Here is a 24210-nt window from a genome sequence, read left to right on the forward strand (position 1 = left end):
TCTACTGGACAGCTTGATGATGCTGATTATGTTACCACATTTGGTCGTGGAAAGTGGAAGATTAGTAAGGGCTCACTGGTTGTTGCCAGAGGCTCTAAGGTGGACACTCTTTACTTCATGCATGCAGGTGTTTGTCACCATGCTAATGTAAATGCAACCGAGCTGCCGGAAATCTCTATGTGGCATAGCCGGTTGGGACACATGAGTGTCAAAGGAATGGAGCAATTGTCTCGTTTGGGTTACTTGCCTTCTCTAAAGTTCTCTAGTTTTCAGTTTTGTAAGCATTGTATATATGGCAGGCAACTCCAGTGCCCCCACAAGAAAGCTCTTGGACAGAAAGATGCTCAGTTAGAGCTTGTGCATACAGATGTATGTGAGATGCCTCAGCTTTCTTTGAGAGGGGCAAAATATTTTGTGTCTTTTATAGATGATGCCACACGCAAGGTGTGGGTTTATCCTCTTCGTTTGAAGAGTGATACATTCTCAGTGTTTGAGAAGTTTGTTGCTCTTGTTGAGAATCAAACTGGCAAAACACTGAAGGCTTTGCGTTCCGACAATGGAGAGTATATGTCCAAACAGTTTCAGGACTTTTGTGATGCTAAAGGCATCAAGAGGGAGCTCTCTACTCCTTATGATCCTCCACAAAACGGGACAGCAGAGAGGATGAACAGGACCATTCAGGAGAAGGTTCGTTCTATGTTGTCGCATACTGCGTTACCTCATGGTTTTTGGGCTGAAGCTGTTATGACAGTTGTTCATCTTATAAACAGGTCACCTAACACGAGGCTTGGTGGAAAAGTGCCAGAGGAAGTATGGACAGGGAAGCCTCCGTCATACAAGCACTTGAAAGTGTTTGGTTGCGTTGCGTATGTGCACATACGCAGGGAAATGCGCACCAAACTTGATCCAAAGTCTCACAAATGCATATTCCTAGGATATGGTGACAAAGGTGAAATGGGGTATAGACTTTGGGATCCAGTGAATAGAAAGATTATACGCAGCAATGATGTCATTTTTGATGAGACATGCATGTATAAGGAGCCTGCAAGGCGACAGGAGCCTGGCAGAGTCATCTTTGATGATGATGGACATCATGGATAACAACCAAGGGCTGTAAATCAGCCGTTACAGCAGCAAAATCAGCCCTTAAATGGTGCTGAAAATGGTCCAAATGGACAGCCAGACATGGCAGAAGATATCCCTATGGATATACCACAGTTAGAGGAGATACTGAGCATGATTTTTCAGCCTTATGGCATGGAATAGGAGCCACCAATAGGTGATATGCAGGCTGGACAGCAACCTGCAAATGATGGTCATTGGGTACGGAGGTCCACTAGACCCTCCAGAGCCCCTGACAGGTTTGTTCCAGGGGTTGACTACTTGATGCTCACTGACTGTGGGGAGCCCTCTTGTTATAAGGAGGCTTTACAGAGGGCAGACAAGACCCCTCCTCCCCGGTCGCCTGCTCCGACTCTCCTCCCGTGCAACTCCCTTTGCTCCGGCTGTACCAGAACTCCCTCCTCCCCCCCCTTCTGCCTCTCCAGAACATTCTCGCCGTGCCCCGGCCATGCCTGACCTAGAACGGAGGCAACCGGCCAGCTTAGTCCGCAGTTTGATCCATCGTTTAATGGAGCCGGTAGAGATGACTATCACTGCCTCTTTGGTGCGGGCTCTCCCTCTAGAGTCACGAGGCGGCCTCCCAAGGTGCGGGGGCAGCTAGTTGACATCTTTTTCCGATGCCTTCCCGACGAAGGAGTTGGTATGTTTGAGGAGACGGTGACTCCCATTCGTAGATGTGATCACTCTAGACCGTCCACTCCAGAGAGTGGCGCGATGATATTCTCCTTCCCACAGAGTGCAGCACAAGGGGTGGACTGGAGTACAAATACCATGCTAGAGCCTCTTTTTGGATGCAGGCGAGAGACATGGTCACTGGGAAGTTCTTGGAGATTCTAGGCCCACACAGGCGAAGAGACGGTATCCGCAGGTTGCGAGGTCAGGATGGATCTTTTGTTACAGACCCCCCCCATGTGAGAGTCATTGCCACAGATTTCTTCAGCTTTCTCCTCACAGGTGCCCATGTATCCTCATAGGCGTTGGATGTGCATGAGCGGATTTTGCAGCATACAAGAGAGGTGGTCCCTCACGCCCTCTGGACCTTACTCTTGACCCCCTTCACATTTGAGGAGCTGGTGGAGGCTATGACGGCATTACCTAGGGGAAAATGCGTGGGAGAGGAAGGGAAGGGCTTCCAATCTCCTTATTTCTCCGTCACTAGGATTTCATGGAAGGCAGCCTCAAAGTTGCCTTGAACGAGATAATGGTTACGGGAGCCATACCGGAGAGTTTGCTTGAAGGATTGATCCACTTGATTCCCAAGGAGGGTGGTGCCATGCCGGAGAAGTTATTTGAGAGATTGATCCACTTGATTCCCAAGGAGGGTCGTGACAGATTGGAGATTTGGCAGTGGAGACTCGTCACACTCCTAGGAGCCACCTACAAACTTTTGGCCAAGGCCATCAGCCAGAGACTGTAGCCCTTCCTTCCCAACTTGATTCATGGTACACAGACGACGGGTTTCATTTAGTATCGGAGCTGGACAACATCTTCACCTTCTGGGAGGCAATCGCTTTGGCCAGGATGCGCCAGTAGAATCTGATTATTCTCCTTCTAGATTTTGAGAAAGCATATGACAGAGTAGATTGGGGCTTTTTGGAGGGGACGATGTGTAGGATGGGTTTTTTGAAGGTGTGGGTCCGAGGTGTTTCGAGACTCTACGTGGCTTAACACAGCTAGGTTCTTATTCTGGGAGCTATAGGGGACAGATTTCCGCTCTCTCGCTCAGTTTGGCATGGCTGCCCTCTAGCAAGTTACCTCTTCTTGTTTGTTGCCAAGGTGATAAGTAGTTTTCTCTTTGCCCAAGAGACCGAACTCTAGGGACTGTGTCTTCCCATCCTCGCGTAGGAGCTGCTTGATTCTAAGTTTGCCGATGACACGATAGAATACCTCTCGGGGAACGAGGGGAACCTTAAAAGAGTCAGCGAGGCGATTGAGATCTTTTGTCATGCATCCGTAGCGCACATTAATTGGCGCAAGTTGGGTGGATTTTGGGTTGGCTCATCACCGCCCTTAACTTCCGTCCATTGAGGCTTTTCAATGGGTACCGGTGTCACCATTTGGTCCCTTCACCAGCCTTGACTAGTGTTTTACACACTGAGCAGAACCAAAGTGTGAACGGGGATTTTTCCATAGAAGAATGCTGGAGCATTTATTGGCAAAGTTTGGCTTGAAAGATGGCCACAAATCTCATAATTCACCAAGTGCTAACGAGGCGTAGCCTGCTGCCCCCTGCGCCTCCCCCATCGCTGTCGCCGCCAGCCTTCCCAGCCCCCCGCCTGTCCCCGCAGCCCCTCCCCTCCCCCGCTTTCTTCCCGCCTGCCCCCCTCAGCCCCGCGCCTGCGCCGCCAGCCTTCTCAGCCCCCCGCCTCCCTCTTCCGCGCCGCCCTCTTCTTCCCCCCCCTTCGCCTTCCTTGCGCAGCCCCCCCTCGCCCTCTTCTTCCCCCCCCTTCGCCTTCCTTGCGCAGCCCCCCCTCGCCCTCCTGCCTCCGCCTCCCCCCCTGGTTTTCCGCCTCCTTCCTTTCTTCCCCCCCCTCCTCGCGTCGTCGGCCTCTCTGCCCCCCGTCCCTGCTTCTCCCCTTATCCCCGCCTCAGCCCCCCGTTCCCCTTTTTTTCGGCGATTTCCGCGTAGTGGGTTCGTCTCTTCGGTTCAGCCTGTACCTGGTCTTTTCCCCTAGGAGGACTCCATGGCAGCCTCTCCGTCAGCCCCGACCGATACAGGTCTTCGATTAGACTTCTCAGATGCAGAGCAGCAGCTTCTCGCGTCCTCCGTTTCTTCCTTGGAGGCCTCTTCCTTGGTTTGCAAGGTGGTGGGTAGCCGCCCAATGCGGAGAGAGCTACGCGACCTACTGCAGGGTAGCCTCATTGGCGAGACTGCAAGAATCGTCAGCGTGGATTTTTTAGGCCGCGGCTACTACCAGGTGGAGTTCGAGTCCCCTCCAGCAGCTCAGAGGGTGCTGGCTCGGAGCCCCATTGCCCTACGCTCCTCTCGGGCGTTCTTTGCACGATGGACCCACGGTTTCGACCCATCGTCTGATCCACTGGCAGGCGCGACTGGTTTCCCCATCACCGTCTGCTTTCCAGGTCTCCGAAGGGAGTACTTGCCCCTCTTGCCGTCCATAGGCAGGGCTTTCAGGCAAGTGGTGGAGGTGCCACAGACCGCGGCCTCAGTGGTTGCTCGGGCAGCAGGACTCCCGGCCATTCGTGTTGTGGTTCCGTCACCAGAGTCCCTCCCGAAGACGATCCTCCTCCCTTGTCTTTCTGGAGGACATCTGATACAGCGCGTGGAGTATTCGGGCCTCCCCGGCCAGTGTTTCATATGTCGGGAGATGGGCCATCTCGCACGCGCATGCCCCCGCAAGGGGGTTCATCCTTCACGCTATGCGGCCTCTGGACCCTCTGCAGGAGACCCGAGAGGTGGACATCCACCTCCGAGACCGGACATCCCTGGCTCGCCACAGCAGGCACCACCATCGGACGAGCAGGCTCTAGCGGAGAACGCCGCGCAGACCCAGGAGACTGGCGGCTGGCAGGAGGTGCGCCGGCGGAAACGCCCGGCCCGCAGAGACCGTCGCAGACGCCAGCAGGCAGCACAGGTTGGCGGACAGGCTGGCTTCTCCATCTCCCCCTTCTCTCTCTATTTTCTGCACATCGTCTTTCAGTTTGTGCGTTAATTCCGTCGCGAAAAGAGTGCTGTTTTCTGAGTTTTGAAGTACCGATCCTTCTCCGAAGCTTCCGCATATTACATGCCTACACCAGAGGATTCAGAGCATCATTGCTAGGCATTGGGCTCGCCCGACCAGGCATCTCACTTTGGCAGATATCCAGGCCATCCGGCATAGACCCATGCTAGAGCTCCTAGGTCGATTACCACTCCAGCCATATACTGTTGTACTCACTGTCACTTTTGTACTCCCGCATATTCATGTATTCATGTATCCATGTACTCATGTACCCCATTTTGACTAGCAGCATTAGCTTCCCACTCGTCCTAGTTGCTGCTTCCGGATGCTCCCTACTGATGTATTGTAGGGCTAGATACTTACCTTCAGTTCTTTCTTTTCTTTTCCAGACAATGTATCAAATGTCACATGGTTGTAACTTTGGTCTCACAGGTCACTTTGGCCTTTTGAAGACGTTAATATAACATTTCATTTCATTTCATTTCATTTCTCTCTCCGGCTGTAGCCTGCGGCAAACGACCAAAATAAAATAAATAAAATGACAAAAGACCGAATCAGCCATCATGAGTGGCATGGGAGGAGGCATCAGTCCCAAGCCCTGGTGACTGCATGACCAGCCACACCTCTCGGGATGCTCAGGCAAAGCGAAAAGCCAGGGAGGGGGGGGGGGGGCAGGTGGAGCGCACAGCTGGGGGGAGGGGGTGGGCGCAGTCGGGACGAGGGGGAGAGGGGGCTGCAGGCTGACAGCGGGGAAGGGAGCGCAGAAGGGGCAGAGCGACGGAGAGGGGGGGGGGGGTTGCTGGCAAAGACGATTCGGGGAAGGGGGAAGGAGGCGCAGGCAACACAGATCGCAGGGGGGGAGGCGCTCACAGATCCAAAGTTCGCGTTAACTTCGGACCTTCATTTGGGAACCGAGATGGAATAATTAGATCAGCTGCAGAAAGACAGTTTTTCTATCCTATAAAGTACTACAATTCTCTCATACGACACTTCTTCAGATTCTCTCCCTAACATGCTCAGAAAACAGGTTACAATTTTTTATGCTACCAAAACATTAAGTGACCAAGTAATGAATGGAAATGAGTTTCTAGACGCAACCCAACATTCTAAACCAAAATCTTATGATAGAACTTTGGAGAAATAATAAGGTTTACTATGAGGCGTCACATGATACTTCTTTAGAGCAAACAAATTTTCCATTTTACTACTGCCTCTGAAAGAGAGTGAGCTTGGTCTTTTTTAGAACACTGTATCAATTGTAAACTGGGGTTTCAAGCATTGAGCTTACAGCTATTTGTTTTTCCTTGCGGCAGCTCTCCCAATTGGCGAATATGCTGCAGTGGCCCTTCTTGTGTTTTTTGGGTTGAAGTCCATAAAGAACGCATGGGATATGCCCTCGGTACCTTCCAAAAATGAACAAAGTGAACCTCTTGAGATTAGCGAGCTGACTGAAGCAGAGGAAGTTATCAAAAAGTCTGAGGTGATGATAAGTGTCAAAGTTGCATTTGTAGAATGTGGTTCTACATGGGAAAAGCCTAGCATGAGACTACTAGTCTTACCATCTAATGGCACTTGAGTATCTGCAATGCGCACTAGATGTTTGCTATGCTTTGTTGGTGCGTACTAAAGAAGTGACGCATGTTTTTTCTTCGGAGTTCGCTCAGTTTCAATCTCCTGGCCATGTACAGGTGAACAAATCAAGCTCACCATTTGCAATCTTTGGGGAGACTTTCAGCCTTATTTTTCTAGCTGTGAGTGCTTCAATATATTCTGGCATATGTCTGTTTCTTTAATGCTAGTGCAGTCATTGTGACTGTAATATAACTCCTTATGCATTCAAAGATAAAGGTATGGGTGTAAACGAAGACAGCTCTACGTTCTATCAAGTTTGTGAATTAATCTGGTGTGTTATGAAGCAACATCTTGGAACGTCTTGAGTTTGCAGGAATGGGGAGATAGGTCCATGCTTGCAACGATAGCTCTTGGTGCTACACAGGTCATTCCTACGCTTCAGTTACCATGTATAGCTTAACCCATGGTTTCCTCAAGTACTCTGATGGTTTAGTGCTTGGCCTTGCAGGCTCCTTTAGGTGTTGCGAGTGGTGCAATAGCGGGACACATTATTGCTACGGGACTTGCTGTCATTGGTGGGGCATTCCTTGCACAATACATTTCAGAAAAGATGGTAATTGCTCTCACTGCTTATAAATAATGTAATGACAATCTCAAAACCTCTTTGCCAAGTCTGGGATTTATTAAGAGTCTTGCTGTTTTTGCACAGGTTGGTTACGTAGGTGGATTCTTGTTTTTGGCTTTTGCTGCTGCAACACTCTTGGGAGCGTTCTAAGGCTTCACCCTCGAAATGTCTTCTACATTTGACCATCCATACATCATTGTTTAGGGTGCTTCATGATAAGGAGCAGGGTATTTCAAACTGAGGCAGGTGAGGATAAGCGTGATTCCTGAAGAGCTGTTCGATACTGAGTTAAATTTATTGCTCTGTTCTATGCTTTCGATTAAGCTGAGTTGGTATATGCCATAGGTGGGTGGGACATGTTTGTCCAACTCGATTGATTGCATGGATCCTTCACATTTTTGGTGTTTAGTCCCCATAGCTAGTCACACTCATGCATTGCCCGGATTGTAAATGTAGCTTGATTGAGCGTTGAAAACTCTCGAACTTGTAACGATTTTGGTTGTATTAGAATCACTGTTCCTTGTATTGTTAAATAGTAGTCTAGTCTTCCGTCCATTCTATTTCTACTCAAAACGAAGCCATCCACAAAACCCCTTTCAAAACTTCTTCATCCAAACTTTGATCTCAAATATCTTTTTACATAGAAAGGCTCATTACTAAAGTCTTCTATTTGAACAAGGTGAATAGATTAGAAGTCTAATTGATAAAACAACAATTTCTCTCTTTTCCTAGGTCAGAGGATAGTTAATGCTGTTGTATACCAAAAAAAGGAATATTTGCAATGTACAAATAATGTAAATTTGGGTTAGCCGTTCTCACAAATTTCCGAAGAATGTCAAAATCTAATAGTTTAAGTAATTTGTACTATCAAATTAAACAATTTCAGCAATATTGGATTTTCTAGACGCAGACATGAAGATATTAGGGAGGATGAAAGTGCTCCATGGTATTAGCGTGTGTGGAGAGAGAGAATGAGAGAGCGCTCAAGGAGAGTGATCAACTTCACCAAGTACAATGCTTTTTGTAGGCTTTAGAGTAACCTTGTATTTTGACACATACACAAGACACATGTCAACACATACACACACTAATGATATGTGGCACACTTATCTTATCCCACATATGAGGGTGTTCACACCATAGTAACATAAAAACCCATTTTGCCCTCTCGAAACGGCATGAAACGTTTCGAAACAAAACGAAACCTGCCCATCGAAACGATGTTTCACCCAAATGTAAAGCGAGGTCAAAAAAACGGGAAGGAGGTTTTTTTTTTGCAAATGTGATTTTTGCCATCTTTTGCGTCCTTGTTTGTTGCCCATTTGCTACTTGACGCATCCGACACTTCTTCTCGGCCGCAACCTGTTGCTCTGTCTCTTCTCCTTGTCCACTCCTCCTTTTCGCTCCTTCACTCCTTCTCCTTCATGCCTCCTCTTCCTCTTCCATTTTCCTCTTTCTCTCTTCTCCTCCACGGTCCACCCCTCCTCTTCCCTCCTCTTTTCTCCTCCTCTTTCTCTCCTTTTCTCGTCTTCCAACTTTCTCTCCTTTTCTTCTCACCTCCCTCTTCCATTCCAACTTGTTTTTTTCCTCCTCTCTTTCTCTCCTTTTCTTGCCCAAATTTTGAAAATACCAAAAAACTTACTCCCAAAATCATGAATTTCATACCCATAGTTCATCTTCATCTTTCTGTTGGCAATGTTTTTTTTTTCCATGAAAAGATCCTTTCATTAGTTATATAAAAAAAAAAAGTTTAATGGGCTACAAACCCTCTCCTGCTCATAAGAAGGCAGAGCAGAGATCCAATCAAGGCAGCTAGGGAGACTCTCCCTAGGTGCAGAAAAGTACAAATAACTAAGAGGCTATATCATACAATAGGAGGGGGGAAGATCCAAACAGGTGGCATGTAGTGCCAGCGGGGGGTACCCGCGTGTAGAGTATAGAAAGGGCTGCTGCGCCAAGTGGTGTGGAAGGCCTAGCGTCGCAAGATCGCTCGATCCCAGTCGCCTCGGATGCGGTCATACTGGTCTCGCAGGGTGTGAATCAACTCCTGCCAGATAGCCCGAACAGTCTCTGTTGGTGGCTCCAGTCTCCCCTCAAAGGCCCTGAAACAACGGGCTTTCCAGGTGAACCATCTGGTGAGGTTGCTGAGGAGCTCCCTCTCTTGTGTCCAGCCGGCTGTCGAGAAATCCGGTGAAGGAACAAGGCGAGGCTGGCCCCCAATGATACTGATGGCCTGGCTGACCTGCTCCGTCTCGTATCCCAGAGCTAGCCCTGACGAAGTCGACCAAGTAGCGCCTCCCCACGTATACATTCCCTCTGCAGAGAGGGGGGCCAAAATGCGCAGAATCCTCAATCAAATCTGTTGCGCCTGTGGACAGTCCCATAGGCAATGTCGTTGTGTCTCCAATGGGTGGCCGCATCGGACGCAGGCTGGCGGAAGGCCATTGTAGACAAGCCAGGTGCCAACTGCAGAGCCCCTGTGGGCAACCAGCCATTGGAAAGCCGAGATCCTGCGTGCCTGTCTGCTAGCCCAGAGCCTGGTCCAAAAATCCTCAAGGAACTCCTGTGAGAGTCCCTATAGCCGCCAATGCTCCGATGCAGCTGGAGAGACCGTCCTCCTCGCAGTCAAAATATGCCTCCCCAACCGAACAGTGTACTGGAAAAAGGTGATCTCTGTGGCCTTGGGGGACGCATAAGGATCATGCCACTCGTACTCGCCAGGGTCCCACTGGAGCTGGACCAAGGGACGCGCAGCATATGCCCATATGCACCAATTAGAGTCCACATCTGCAGGGTCTGGAGCAATATGCCACTTCCAAGAAGCGGCGGCCACTACCCGTATCCTCTGAAAGATGCACTCTGCAACCAAAGGCGACTCCGCCTCCACTCTCTGAAGTCTGCCCTCATCCTGTATCTCATAGTAGAGGCATCTACCATCCTCAGTGCAAGCTCTGACAGCAATTAGGATCTCCAACTGTGTAAAGGCTCCCATCCAACTGTGTAAAGGCTCCCATCCACCGTGGGGCCGCTGGCTCAAAAGGTGTGAACCACTCCTGAGTGAGAGCTTCTTGAATGTCATCCCTCATAATCAGCCCCCCTCTGAAATGACTTAGCCTCTCCGCTGGATCTCCTTCGGGAGACTACAAAAGGCCTGCCAATCTCCAAAACTGCGTGCTGGGCCTGCCGCCAATGGTCCCCAGGCTAGACGAGGCCGAGAACCCAGCATATGACCCTACTCTGTGCGTACCGCGGGGCTCCAGATGAGCGGCTGTCTGGCCCGCTCCTCCTCACAAGTGGGAGGTCTCAGCAACTCCCAAGCTCGCAGGATACTCAAGGCAAATCTGTCCTCCCATCCTCTACTGAGGCCTGTCCTCCTCATCTCTGTGAATATCCACCGTATCTCTGGTACCCAAGTGCCCCCTGCTGGGGGAGCTCTAGCCCGCAACCGCTGAAAAAGAAGCTCCTTCCAAGGCTCAGCGCTTGGAAGCAGCCCCCGAACAATAAGCTTCCCCAACAAGGCTCTACTCGGATCAGTTGGATCTATAATGCCCAAGCCCCCCTGGGCCAGCGGAAGAGTAATAAATGCCCAAGCAACCTTAGCCCGGGCCGGCTGACCATCCCGCCCAGACCAAAGAAAGTTCCTGATCAGCCTTTGTACCTGGCTGATGCAAGAGCTCAAGAAAATCCAACAAGACGTGATATACCACATTCGCTAAAAGCACCTGATTCGTCACCACCACCCTCCCAGCCAAGGAAAGCCGAGCTGTACTCCAATATAAAAGCTTCTTCCGAATGCTTAGAAGAAGCGGGGCGATCTGCTACTCAGGTGACGAATCAAGTCTAATCTGGCATCCCAGATACCGCACTGCTGTGCCAGGAGGAATCCATCTAAAACCCGCGTCTGGGCTCCATGCCGGAGCGGGGGCGCTACTGATCCAAAAAGCCACTGTCTTGTGCCAATTGATCAATGCTCCCGAAGCCACACCAAAAACCTGTAGAGATTGCTCTGCCCTCTGTAGATTGGCCTCCTGGCCATGCAAAAACAATCCCGTGTCATCAACAAACTCAGAATCAAGCAAGTCCTCACCCCGGACTGGAAGCTGGAGTCCTCTCAAACCAACCTCCTCTGCTGTCAGATACATGCTCATAGCCTCTGCAAAGAAAAGAAAAAGGAACGGAGTGAGAGGGCATCCCTGACGGACTGATCTAGTCAGCTCAAAACTCGGCCCCCGTCCTCGTGCCATCAACACCTGGCTACGAGCTGTGGAATATAGAGCCGCCACCCCTCGAATCCAGTCTGGCTCAAAACCCAGGCGAAGCATAGTGCCCTCCAGAAAAACCCAGTCGACTCTATCGTATGTCTTCTCAAAATCAAGAAGCATAACGACCAAGTCCTCGCCGAGAAATCTAGCTCGGGCCGTCGCCTCCCAGAAGGTGAAAATGTTGTCAAGGATACTGCGCTCCTTGACAAATCCTGTCTGGGTAGCATGAATCAAATCCCCAAGGAAGGGCTAGATCCTCAAACTCAAGGCCTTGTCTAGGACCTTGTAGACAGTATTGAGGATCGTACTAGGCCTCCACTGCCGAATATCATCTGATACTCCCTCCCCCTTGGGGATAAGAAAGATCAAGCCCTCTGAAAAACTCTGTGGGATCACCCCAGTGTCCAAAACATGCTGAAAATCCCTACGGAGGCCTGGCCCCAAAAGGTCCCAATAGTGCATAAAAAAGGCAGGCGTCAATCCATCCTCCTCAGGGCAACTATGACGCGGGAGGGTCCTCAAAGCCTCACCAAGCTCATCCTCTGAAAGGGGCTCACCCAAAGCTGTGCGCATACGATCTGTGACCCTCCTCTGCACATGGGCCCACACAGTCTGTCTGCAAGCATCACGTGCCTCCGTGGCTGGCTCCGCTGAAAGCAGGTCTCTATAGAACTCAGTGGCAATAGCTCTAATCTCCTCGGGCTCAGTGGCTAACGATCCGTCCTGCCTCCTGAGCTGGCGTACTCCTGCTCGAGCATGGCGAGGTCCGATGATCTCAAAAAACCCCTCAGTCACTCTATCACCAAGCTGAGTCCACTGAGAGGCCTAGCGATGATAGTAAAACTCGTGTTTCTGCTCTTCTGCCTCTCTAACCTCCTGGCGTGCTTGGCTCAGCTGGGACGCCACCCACTCACATGTAGGCTGCTGCTCCTGAAGGCGCTGGAGTGAAGCAAGGCTACGTCTCAAGCGACGCTCCCGCTCTCGTGTCTCTCCCAGCCGTGTCAAGGCTGTAGCGTGCAAAAAAGAGCTGAGCTCAATGAGCCCTTGGGCACACTGGCCTGCTGCATCTAGGTCAGAGCTCTGGCTATCCTGCCATATCCTCTCAATGTCCTCAAAAAGACTGGGGTCTGTAGGTACCCTCTCTGGGATCCTCAACTGCAAGCTGGTCTCGCGTGTCCTCTCCTCAAGAGTCAAAATAAGTGGCGCATGGTCTGAGAAAGAGGTGCCAGCGAGAATGCCAACGGAGCCACAATGCTCCCCGAACCTGTCGCCCACATAGAAGCGATCAATCCGTGATAGATTAGTCCCTCCCTGCCGGCGATCCGACTGAGAAAAACTAAGACTGTCCTGAGAACGGGAGAAAGCCTCATGCTACCATGCATCAGTGATCCGCAGTGTCATACAAAATCGCTCCCAAGCTGCAAGCTCCGTGCCGTGCACTGTAACATGACTGCCTCCCATCCTATCGGCCGGGTCCTCAAGCATGTTGAAGTCTCCCCCAACACACCAATGTGCGGCCTCGGGCAATGCATCTGTAAACAAGGGTCCAAAACTCTACTCTGGCACTAGCATGATTGGGCGCATAGACATTGAGCACACCAATGTGCTCATCGTGCATCCTCAGAATAACATACTGCGCTCTACCAGGCACAGTGACCCCGCGATCCACAATGGCCTGCCGCCATGCATCCGCAATGACCATACATACTCCTCCCTGCCCAACCAAGGGGCCAAAACCTGCAGACCAAAAAGTGTCCCATCTACCGGGCATCACTCAACCATATCTCCGAATCCTGCTCTCACTCAAATGGTGCTTCTGCATCATCAGAATATCAATACTGCCCCAACCAAGCATCTCTGAAGCTCCTGCCTCAAGCAACCACGATAGCGTACATAGTGTGCACCGCCAAGGCCCTGTACATTCCATGAGATGATCCTCATGGATGACCTGCTGAGGTGGAGGCTGTCTGAGCCGTACGGCGGGCCTTCGCAAGCGGCTTGGATGGAGAGTAATCCCCATCCGAGCGACTACGAATCTGCCCACCCGGTGTGCTACAAGAGTCTCGGACCATGCGCCAGTGGCTGTGTCCCATAGCGACTGCCTCCCGCTCGGAGAGAGGATCCTCATGTATGCATACATAGCCAGGGTCTCGCGCTAGGTCTGCCACTTTGCGAACCACCAAGTGTCGATTCTCGGAGGCATCCGCACTCCCGGTATCAAAGAAATGTGCCAGCTCCCAGAGTTTGCCTACTATGTCTGTAATCTCCAAGTCGCTCACATGGTGAGAAAACTCAACTGCATGTGTCTGCAAAATACTAAGAGCAAGATCTAGAGTCCACTTCCGATCGCGAGTGCCGCAAAGAGGGAAGGAGAAGGCCACCGCTGAATCAAGTGCCTCCTCCCCTCGGGCCGGAAGTATCACCACATGAACTCTGATAGGTGCTGGCTCATGGGGGCCCTCCACTCCAAATAGGCATGTAAAGGAGTTGAAAGCCTCCGAGCGCTGTCTAGTGTCGAGACTACTCAGCCAATTGCATATAGAGGATATCTGTGAAGCACGAATCGGCATGGTAGGTCTCCTCTGCGGTACATGAGCAAGGTCTCCTCTGCGGTACATGAGCAAGGTCGGTGCTCAGTGCTCGCCGGACTGTAGGTGAGCACGAGGGCACTGCCAGTGCCTCCCGCGGGGAGCTAAGACGAGCGGAGGGGGAGGAGGGGGGGGAGAAGGGGGTGGGGAAGGAGACGCTGAAAATGCGGGAGCGGGAACGGAAGGAGGCGAGGGTGGAAGCGAGGCGGGAGGGGGGGACGGGGGAGGGGGGGTGGGGGGGTGGAGGTGGAGGTGGAGGTGAAGGGGAGGGCGCTGGCATCTCCTGATTCTCAGTCTGCGCTGGGGTCTCCTCCTGGAGGGGAGCAAAGCTGTTCCTCACTGGAACCCAGTGATGTTGAGGTTGTGTCTGCGGCGGTCTCTAGGCATGCTGATGTGGCTGTCTCCCTCTACGGCGCCCCTGTCTAGGCTGCCAATCAGAGGTCTCTGTGGGCTGAGTAGGTGTCCCGGAGGCTGCCTGCCGAGCCGCATCTGCAGACGGGTCTGCTGCGGTGAAGGTAGGGGTCTCCTACGAGGGCAGGCCTTGGCCAAGTGGCCGACCTGCCTGCATATAAAACACTGGTTCGGGAGCCCCGAAAACTCCACTCTCTGATCGATCCATCCCCCCCCCTATCCTAGGTAACTGAATGACCGTCGGAAGGGAGGAGATGTCAGGAACCAAAACTCTGAGCGAAGGAAGGCCAGCTGCTCTAGCCACCACTGAAGCTGCTGTGGGGCCAGTCTCAAGCACTGAGCCCACCAATGATCCTATCCTGGAAAGGAGCGGAAGGTACTCGTGCCGAAGTCCAAGAAAGCAAACTGTGACATGGAATAGGCGCTCTCCTTGCTCGGCCGCTGTTGGGTCGAAACCATGCTGCCAATGTCTAAAGAAGGCCCGAGCGCCCCTGATGTCAAGGGGACTCATGGCTAGGACCTGGGCCACGCTCTGGGCTGTCTCGAACTCAAGTGTCTGCGGCCCAGTAACTGAACGTCCAGGATCTTGCCCACATTTGCAAGAAGGCGGGCCTGGAGAAGATCCCGGATCTCCCCTCTGCTGGGGCGGGTGCCAACTATACGGCAGATGGTGGAATGTACCTGGAGGGCGTTCCACCTTTGCGGCGAGGCTCGCTTCCTCTTCTGGTGAAAGAGAAAGCCTGATGGGGGTATCCTTAGGGGTAGGGCTGTGGAAGAGTCCCTCTGAGGTGAGGCGGGAGGGGCCTCCATCAGAGTCTGAAGCTGAGTCGAGGGCGAAGTGGAGAGCTAGAGCTCCTAGGATGATTACCACTCCAGCCATATACTATTGTACTCACTGTCACTTTTGTAATCCCCCATATTCATGTATTCATGTATCCATGTACTCATGTATCCCATTTTGACTAGTAGCATTAGCTTCCCACTCTCCCTAGTTGCTGCTTCCGGATGCTCCCTACTGATGTATTGTAGGGCTAGATACTTACCTTCAGTTCTTTCTTTTCTTTTCCAGACAGTGTATCAGATGTCACATGGTTGTAACTTTGGTCTCATAGGTCACTTTGGCCTTTTGAAGAGGTTAATATAACATTTCATTTCTCGTATCGGCAAGAGCCACATCTTGGTTTGCTGGGTAGAGAATTTGGAGCTAAAGAACCTATCGATTGTTGCCATTAACAATGCCATGATGTCACAATAGAGGTAGGTTCAATGGGTAGGCAGAGATGAGATGCTAATGGTGATGTCACATGAGAAGCCAAACGCGTTCTATTGAGAGCATGGCACACGTGCAGGAGTTGAGGTGGAGAATCTCACAATAGTTGGGAAGTAGAGTAGTGAAGAAAGTTAGGTTGCGAGGAGATGCAAACGAGGAGGTGTGTGGTGATGGGTGAAGAGTTAGTGGCGAATGAGGTGCGAGAAGAGGCTAGGCAACAAGAGGTAACTAAGGGCGACAGTGGCAACGTAGCTCAGGGACGATCGTGGCTAGGGCATGACCGCATCATCGAAGTAGTCCACGTCAAAAAGAGCATACTGGCCGGCAAGGCCAGAATAGGCAAAGCTTTGCTTGACACTTGGACGGCTCAACCGAGGTCTTTTTCCTCTCGGTCTACCTAGTCGACTCACCTTAGCTATTGTGGTGGGGCTATCATGAGATCCACCAAGAACGGTGGTGAGAACGGGAGGCTGTGTTGGCTAGCGACGCTTTACAAAAGATGTGAAATAGAGAAGGATAACAAGTGCTGATGGTATGACATTGTCGAGCTAGGGCTCTAATACCAATTGAAGGTTTTAGGTAGGATGAAAGTGCTCCATGGTATGCACGTGCATAGAGAGAAAGAAAGAAAGAAAGAAAGATATATTAACGTCTATGAGAGGCCAAAGTCGGCCTACGAGACAAAAAATAATACAACTATGTTCTTCCAGTCATCGGAAGAAAAGGAAAAGAAAGAAAAGAAAGAAAAGAAAGGGTGTGCATGTGTCTAGATACAAATGTGAATCATCATGGATCGGTGGAGCCCATATACAAACAATATAAAGGGGGTTGGGGATGTGGATGGAGTGCTAAGGCAAGATGCATCTCTATATGCTGAAGGGGTAGTACAAGCATGCTATGCAGATCTATGTCTAACTCCATCCAGTGCCATAAGAGAGAGAGAGAGAGAGAGAGAGAGAGAGAGAGAGAGAGATTAACGTCTGCGAAAGGCCAAAGTGGCCTATGAGACCAAAACATACTACACAACTGATGGTGTCTCATCAAAAGTAAGACAAAAAGGACTAAAAAAGTCCTAAACAGCTATGAAAGGAAAATAAAGTGTATAATATCTACAACTAGCATAAGATTGGTGTAATCTGCTCATCCCAGTATCTCTCTCATGGGGTGCTGTAAGATAGAGAAACTAAAGTGGCGGGGTAGTTGTCTCTTGTGGCGGGTGATGATGGCTTTAATTCACCGGTGATGAAGCGGTCGTGGAGACGAGGTCCTGGTAAGCGTGGGCATCTTGCTCGACAAAGTGCTATGGCTTTGTCAAGGGTGACTCCTCCTGAAGGACGTCTGGCTTGCTGAGGGGGTAGTGGAGGTCTTGGTCGTATCTACTGGGGTGGTCCTGACCCTGAAAAAATCTATCATGGCTGGCTGGTGGGGTGGATCCTGGTGTACTGACCTGGCTCGTAGGGGAGTCTCTCGATGGCGTCTGAGCTCCAATAAGAAAAGCTCTAGTACGCAGTACATCGGCATATGTAGTGCTCCTCTGACTCCACTTCCTGGTGACATGGTTGACAAATGTGGTCTTTTGGCTTCATCCCCTCGTATTTGCTAGTCTCTACCCTTAGCTGATGTGATGAAGTGTGGATCTGTCCAACGGCACTGCGAATGCCATGTGAGAGATGGGTGTCCATGTATGTAGACCGTGTCACAAAGCCATCTGGGGAGAGATGTAGAAAATGGTCCTGATAGTGGGCCATCTTTGCGCCTAGAGGTAGGGAGGGGGCTGGACCATGTCCTTTCTGCATCTAGCCTCACGATGTCCATCCTAATCACCCTATTTTGCTCACAGCGACTAAGGTCCAAGAAGGGGCAGTCCAGGCTGTAATCAAATGGAGGGAGTGCATCAATCGTCACGCCATGTAATCTCAGCCGTGTACACATCTGGGCGTACCAACATCGTGTATCGCCGTCTGCTGCGAACTGCCTGGAAGAGATAAGTGCTAGGTGTGGGTATCTTTGTCTGGGGAGCTCTCATATCCTTTGCAAAAATGTCACTGACTGGAACAGGGCTTCGGTAACCACTGGTGCGGCTCCTATCTCTGCTCTGACAATCTCATGAGGTACCGGTGGTTTGCTCAATCATGCGTGCAATCATAGTCACCAGTGGTTTCTCTAGTACCTGCCATCCATCATAGAAATCTCTCTCTGGTCCGACTTGGTCGACAAGCGGCTCCCTCCTTGTATGGTAGAGGCTAGGTCCCCATATGGGTGAGCCATATAAGAGTCTAGGAAATCTAGCCTGTGCTGCCTACCTCATAGAGAACTGTGGGCCACTGAATGTGACTCCTAGGTACACATATGATCTGGTGTACTCCACTGATTCACCCGTAAAAGTGAACTGATGGTCGGATCTAGTCACCAAGGCCTGTGCGGTATTGAAGACCATAATCTTAGTCTTCCCAAGGTTCACTGTGAGGTCCCTATCTGCACAAAACGATTGCAGAGTATCCAAATGCTGTTGCAAACCCTCAGGGGATCTGCAATAAGTACAATGTCATCTGCAATAAGTACAATGTCATCTGCATATAGCAGTATGGGTATCGAAACCCCTGGCCCCTGCCCCCCCATCCTGTCAATGTAGTTGGATATCTCTTTAATGTAAAGTCCAAAGAGGGTGGGTGATAGTGGGCATCCCTGCTTCAAATGGCCAAAATGACCTATGAGACCAAAATGTTACATTATGTCCATGGAATACATCATCATGGTACTAAAAGCAAAACTAAGAGAAAATATCGGGGGTGAAAAAAACAAAGAGCCAAGAATATCTTGGATAGGGTGCTGCAACATGGTACCTAATGTAGTGATGTTGACAGGGTGGGAGAAAGTCTAGCTGTGGTGGGAAATGATGGCTCTCATCCTCCTGAGGTGATGTGAAAGTGGGCGGTGGCCGCTATGTTGGGGGTGTCGGGCTTTGCATAGCTTGGTGGCTTTGTCTAATGTCACTCCTCTTGACCGGGCTCTTGCATAAGCTTGGAGGTCAGGGGGAGTAGGTGGATCTGCTGTCAGGGCTCTAATCTGGAAGAAGTCAGTGAGAGCTCTCTATGTTGGTCCTTGGGCCTGTGCGGTTGGTCTGGGCTACAGTAGGGATTCCCTGTGTCTGCGGAGCTCCAAAAGAAAGAGCCCCAAGTATCTCTGGTCTGGAAAATCTAGATCTTAGAGAGTGGTCCAAATCCCTCTCCGAAGAGGCAGTGGAACCTTCCCCTGATCTCATAGTGTACTGGGCATCGGCATATATAACAAGCCTTTGTCTCAGCCACTGTATGGCAAAGTTGGCATGTCCTGTCCTCTGGTGCAGTTGCTCTCGGTCCATATCTGGCTGCCGCCACTCTCAACTGGTGGGATGAGGTGCAGATCTGTCCAATCGCACCCTGCACCCTGAATAAGAGATGTGTATCCATGGGGGGAGAGAGAGAGAGAGAGAAAGAAGAAAGAAAGAAAGTTGTATTAACATCTTCAAAAGGCCAAAATGACATATGAGACCAAAAGGTTACATCATATCCATGAGGTCAATCATCCTAGGTACAAAATAGTAATAAAGAAAGATAACAAAAAATCTAGAACTTTAAAATCTGATCTAGGTACATGAGCAGAGAGCTCTCATATCACCCTAATACATCCCTCATGGGCCGCTGTGACATGGTGCTCAAGGTGGTAAAATTGAGTTGGTGCGAGGTGGTCTTGCGATGATGGGAGATGATGGCCCGGATCTTCCTGTGGTGGCGTGGCCGTGGGCGAGGGCCATGGGGTCTGGGGCGTCGAGCCCTGCATAACTCAGTGGCTCTGTCGAGTGTCACACCTCTCGGCCGAGCTCCTACACTAGCCTGTGGACTGGGTACCCGAATGATGGGTGGATCGGCCCTCGGAGTGCTCGTATGGAAGAAGTCGGTGGGAGCTCTCTGTGCTGGTCCTCGAGCAAGTACAGCTGATCTGGATCTCACTAAGGACTCCTTGTGTCTGTGGAGCTCTAGAAGAAAAAGTCCCAGGCATCTTTGATACGGGAAGTCCATGATCCTGGAAAGTGGTTCAAACCCAGCTTAGAAAAGGCAGTGGAACCTCCCCCGAATCTCATAGTATACAGGGCATCGGCATATGTAATGGTCCTCTGTCTCGGGCTTTGTGTGACAGAGCCGGCATATCCTGTCTGGTGTGGCCGCCCCGATCGCACATCTCACCCCGAAGGATAGGTGTATGTCCATGTAGCATGGGCGGAGAGAAATGAAATGAAATGAAATGATATATTAACGTCTCTAAGAGGCCATAGTGGCCTATGAGACCAAAACTGAGAGTACATCTGAAGTTGGTGTCTCATCGAAGAGAACAACTAAATGAGACTAAAAAGTACAAAAAACTGATCGTCCTACAGTTAAAGAACAGAACTGTAAGACTCCGAGATGATATTGAGTAGAAAATACTGAAAAATGTATATTAGGTAGATCCATGTATGTTGATCAGTTGAAGTGTTGCCCTCTCCTTAGATCAAGTATCTCCGCCATGGGGCTGTCTAGAATGGAGAGGTCGTAGAAGCGATGTAGGCGCCTCCGATGCCGAGCAATAATGGCTCTGATCTGGCGATGGTGAGGATGCCGTGGTCGCGATCCGCGATCCTGGTGGGCGTGGCCGACGAGCACGACATAAGATAAGTGCTCTATCAGTGGTGACTCCCTGGGGGCGTGGTCGGTGCCCTGATGGCCCAATGGAGGAGGTATCAAGAGGTGTGTGGGCTGGGTTGCTGGTGCTGGTGCCGAAGAAATCTGTGAGGGTCCTCTGTCTAGGTACATCATGGCTCGGTCTCCTGTTTGCCAAGAGGGTCTCTCTATGTTTCTTGAGCTCAAGTAGAAACAATCCCAGGCATCTCTGATCCTCAAACTTCATGACCCTGCGTAACGAGGTGTCTCAATCCGCAGTTGGTGTAATGAGGTGCGGATCTGTCCAATGGCACAACGTATCCCATGTGATAGGTGTACATCCATGTACGCCGGGCGGTTGATGAAATCATCCAGTGAGAGGTGTAGAAAATGGCTCTTGTAATGAGCCATTTTCGTGCCCAAGGGCTCAAGGGGGCTAGTCCATGTCCTCTCTCTGTCCACTTTGATGATATCCATCCTGATCACGCGGTTTTGCTCTGAGCGGGTGAGGTCCAAAAATGGACAATCTAGACTGTACTGAAAGGGTGGTAGTGCCTCTAACTGCAAACCATGTAGGTCAAACCATGATCTCATCTGAGCGTACCAACAATGAGTATCTCCATCCTCTGCCAACTGTATGGATGCGGTAAATGCCAATCGAGAGTACCTCTGCTGAGGGAGCTCCCATAGTTGCTGTAAAAAGGTAAGTGCCTGGAATATGGCCTCGATTACTATTGGTGGGGCACCCAGCTCAGCCCGAACAATCTCATGTGGTACTGATGATTTGCTCCGAATCATGCAGGCAATCATCATAATCAGTGGTCTCTCCATTTGCCTCCATCCCTCATCTATCCCTCTCTGAGATCTGTGATGTATACTGGGTTCCCAAATTGGAGCTCCGTACAGGAGGGTCGGTGTGACAAGCGTATCAAATAGCCACAATTTGGTGCGTGGCTCTTGAAACTGTATGTGTGCACACTGCCTCTCAAGTGCCCCGAAGGCTGCATGCCCTCGAGCTAATCTAGCTACTGCTGCCTCTTTCGGGGAGAAACGCGGTCCTGTGAAAGTAACTCCCAAGTAGACATATGACCTGACGTACTCTACCGGCTCCCCTCGGAAAGTGAACTGAGGCTCTGATCTTGTTACCCATGCATGTGTGGTGTTAAACACCATAACCTTGGTTTCCCAAGGTTCATTGTCAGATCTCTATCCACACAGAAAGCTTGTAATGCATCCAGGTGTCTCTGTAATCCCTCCAGAGAGTCTGAGATTAGAACAATATCATCAGCATATAACAAGATGGGTATCAACATCCTTGCCAGGCATGCCCTGGGCCTCCCAATGTGTCTACATAATCAGAGACCGCATCAATGTATAGTCCAAAGAGGGTGGGCGATAGCGGGCATCCGTGCTTCACCCCTATCGTGTTGGTCACCCTATCAGATAGTCCGCCTGGAGCTCGGACTCTGCCTGTCATAGACTCATACAAAGCATATATCCCCCACTGAATATCCTCGGGTACCTCAATGTCATGCAATCTGTGCATAAGCTTGGCACGTGGTACGGTATCGAAGGCTTTGCGGAAGTCCACAAAGCAGCAATATATCCTTCTCTTCTATGCCTTGCCCTCTTCAATAAGTGCCCGAAGTGTCAGTATGTGATCCAAGGTAGTAAATCCTCTCCTGAAGCCACCCTGTCCATGTGCTCGATGACCATGCCTCTGCCCATCGGCTCAGCTCCGACTCCAATATAGAGCCATATAATTTGGCCAAGTAATGACCAATCATGATCGTCCTGTAGTTGCCTGGTACCATGGGGTCCCCACTCTTAAAGAGTGGTACAATGATATGCTTTATCCAGCTTGTCGGGAAACCCTCACAAATGGCACGATTAAACACATGTACGATGAGCGGAGCCAAAGTGTCTCGTGCATATGAGAAGTGCTCTCCAACTAGCCCATCATGATCCTGTGCGTTTCCATTTTGTAACCTGTCTATCGCATCTAGCACCATCCGCATAGTAAAAAAGGTGTTGCTAGCCGGTCTAGCTCCCAGTGGAGAGGGGGTGGGGGGCTGTCGTGGTGCATCATATAGCTCTCTAGCATATGTATGCCATGCCTCAGGTGCAGTAATCGGAGTACCAGGCTGTCTCTCCTGAAATATCTTCCATGCCCTCTTGCTGTCCTTCCCGAGGAAGAGTTGGTAGATCTCCTCCTCTAGCTTAGCCAGATAGGCTCGTTTCTTCCTCCGCACAAGGTGCCGAAAGATCATCCTGGCCTGTCTATGCGTGTGAGACCCAATGGCAATCTCACGCTGTCAAAAATGAGGACAATGTCATCTGCATACAATAGAATGGGTATCAAAACTCTTACCAAAAGTGGTCTATGTACACCTCATCAATGTAGGGCCCAAATAGAGTGGGAGATAAGGGGCAACCCTATTTCACCCTGATAGTGCTATGTATGTCCTTTGATTCCCCCATGGGGCCCGCACTTTGCCAATGACAGACTCATAGAGTGTGAGGAGCCCCCAAAGCATCTTTGTTGTTACTTCCTCGTCAATCTGGCCCGTGGGGCTATGCCAAAAGCCTTGCGGAAATTTATCTGGTGCCCATGTGCTCTCCCCTCCTTAATGATACCCCGTAATGTGAAGATGTGGTCCAGAGTGGAGTGCCCTCTCTAGAAACCTGCCTGCCCTGGTGCTCCGAGTCTCTGCTCCTCCGCCTGTTTGTTGAGCTCATGATCCAAGATCGATCCATAAATCTTGGCCAATGTGTGACCAATCATAATAGTCTGGTATCCATGGGGTCACCTACTTTTAGAATGGGCACGATGATATTAGAAGACCAACTGGCGAGGAAACCCTCGCATAGGGCCTTGTTAAACATATGAACCAGAAGTGGAGCCAATACATCCCTCGCATGTGAGAAGTGCTTGACAATCAGCCTATCATGATCCTATGCTCACCCATTTTGCATCCTGTCAATAGCATCTCTCATCATGCTCAAGTGGAAGAAGCAAGAGTGGGGGGGAGGGGTGGTGTGAGGCTCTGGAGGGTGGGGGAGAGGTGGTTGTCCAGGGACGTGGTAAAGGGAGGTGCCGTATGCATGCCATATGTCGGGTGAGGTGATTAGGGTCGGTGGGCGACAATCATGGAAGATCCTGCAGTCATCCTTACAGTCTCGTCCCAGAAACAATTGGTGTAGCTCCTGCTCGAGGTGAGCTAGGTAGGCTCGCTTCTTCCTCTGTAATAGACAGCGGATGAGCTGTCGTGCCTGCTATCTGGTGAGTGGTGGAGCCCCAGAGCGACCTCTCGCTGCTGTAGATGGGCACACGGGTCTCATGGCACTCATCACACCAGCTGTTCTGTGGAACAGTCCCTCCAGGTGGTCCAGGGGTGGCTCTGGTATATGAGGGAAAGCGGTTGTGGCGGATGTGTGAAGGGTGGCTACAAGCTGTGTGGTAAGCTCATCAAGTGTGGTATGTGTGAGTCAAGGTTGGAGAGGGTGCGGAAAATGTGGTCAGAGTAGACGAAAGAGGTATCCCTGGTGAAGTGGTATCCAGGGTGGCGGTGGTGTGGTAAGGCCAGTGGCTGGATGGTGTATTGGTATGTGAGGGAGAAATCTAAGTATGCATGATCAGCTGCTGCAACATCAATGGGGCGGGGCAAAATGGTAAAATCCGAGATGAAGGGTATCAAGGAGAGAGAGCCCACCAAGTCGTCCACTGTACTAGCTCCACATCCAAAGGGGTAGCAAGTGAAAGCACTGGAGCCAGGCCACCTGAGAGAGATTAACGTCTGCAAAAGATCGCAAGGGTCTATAAGACTAAAAGTTACAATGAATCCATGAGTAACTGAATCATGGTATAACAAATTAAAAATGAAACAAGAACTAAACTAAAACCGAGCTATCACTATCAAATTGTCAAAGAAAGCTCTATGTGCTACACCTAGGCTCAACTATAAAAGTGCAATACATCCTCATAAATAGAGATACAATCCACT

The 24210-nt window shown here is 50.5% G+C and overlaps 1 protein-coding gene across 2 annotated transcripts in view; it reads left to right on the forward strand.

Annotated features, from left to right (window-relative positions):
• The window catches only part of LOC147631520 (protein PAM71-homolog, chloroplastic), an 80222-nt gene extending 72668 nt beyond the window's left edge, over positions 1-7554 (forward strand). For both annotated transcript variants that reach the window (XM_086808026.1, XM_086808025.1), the window contains exons 6-10: positions 6116-6282; positions 6491-6553; positions 6748-6798; positions 6883-6987; positions 7084-7554. In XM_086808026.1, coding sequence (XP_086664152.1) covers positions 6116-6282; positions 6491-6553; positions 6748-6798; positions 6883-6987; positions 7084-7149 — 452 coding nt within the window. In that variant the 3' untranslated portion in view covers positions 7150-7554. The remainder of the gene's footprint in view (positions 1-6115; positions 6283-6490; positions 6554-6747; positions 6799-6882; positions 6988-7083) is intronic.
• The last annotated feature ends 16656 nt before the right edge of the window (positions 7555-24210 follow it).

Source organism: Cibotium barometz, chromosome 14 (genome assembly GCF_041138505.1).
Source record: "Cibotium barometz isolate CiBa-2024 chromosome 14, ASM4113850v1, whole genome shotgun sequence".
Lineage (NCBI taxonomy): Eukaryota > Viridiplantae > Streptophyta > Polypodiopsida > Cyatheales > Cibotiaceae > Cibotium > Cibotium barometz.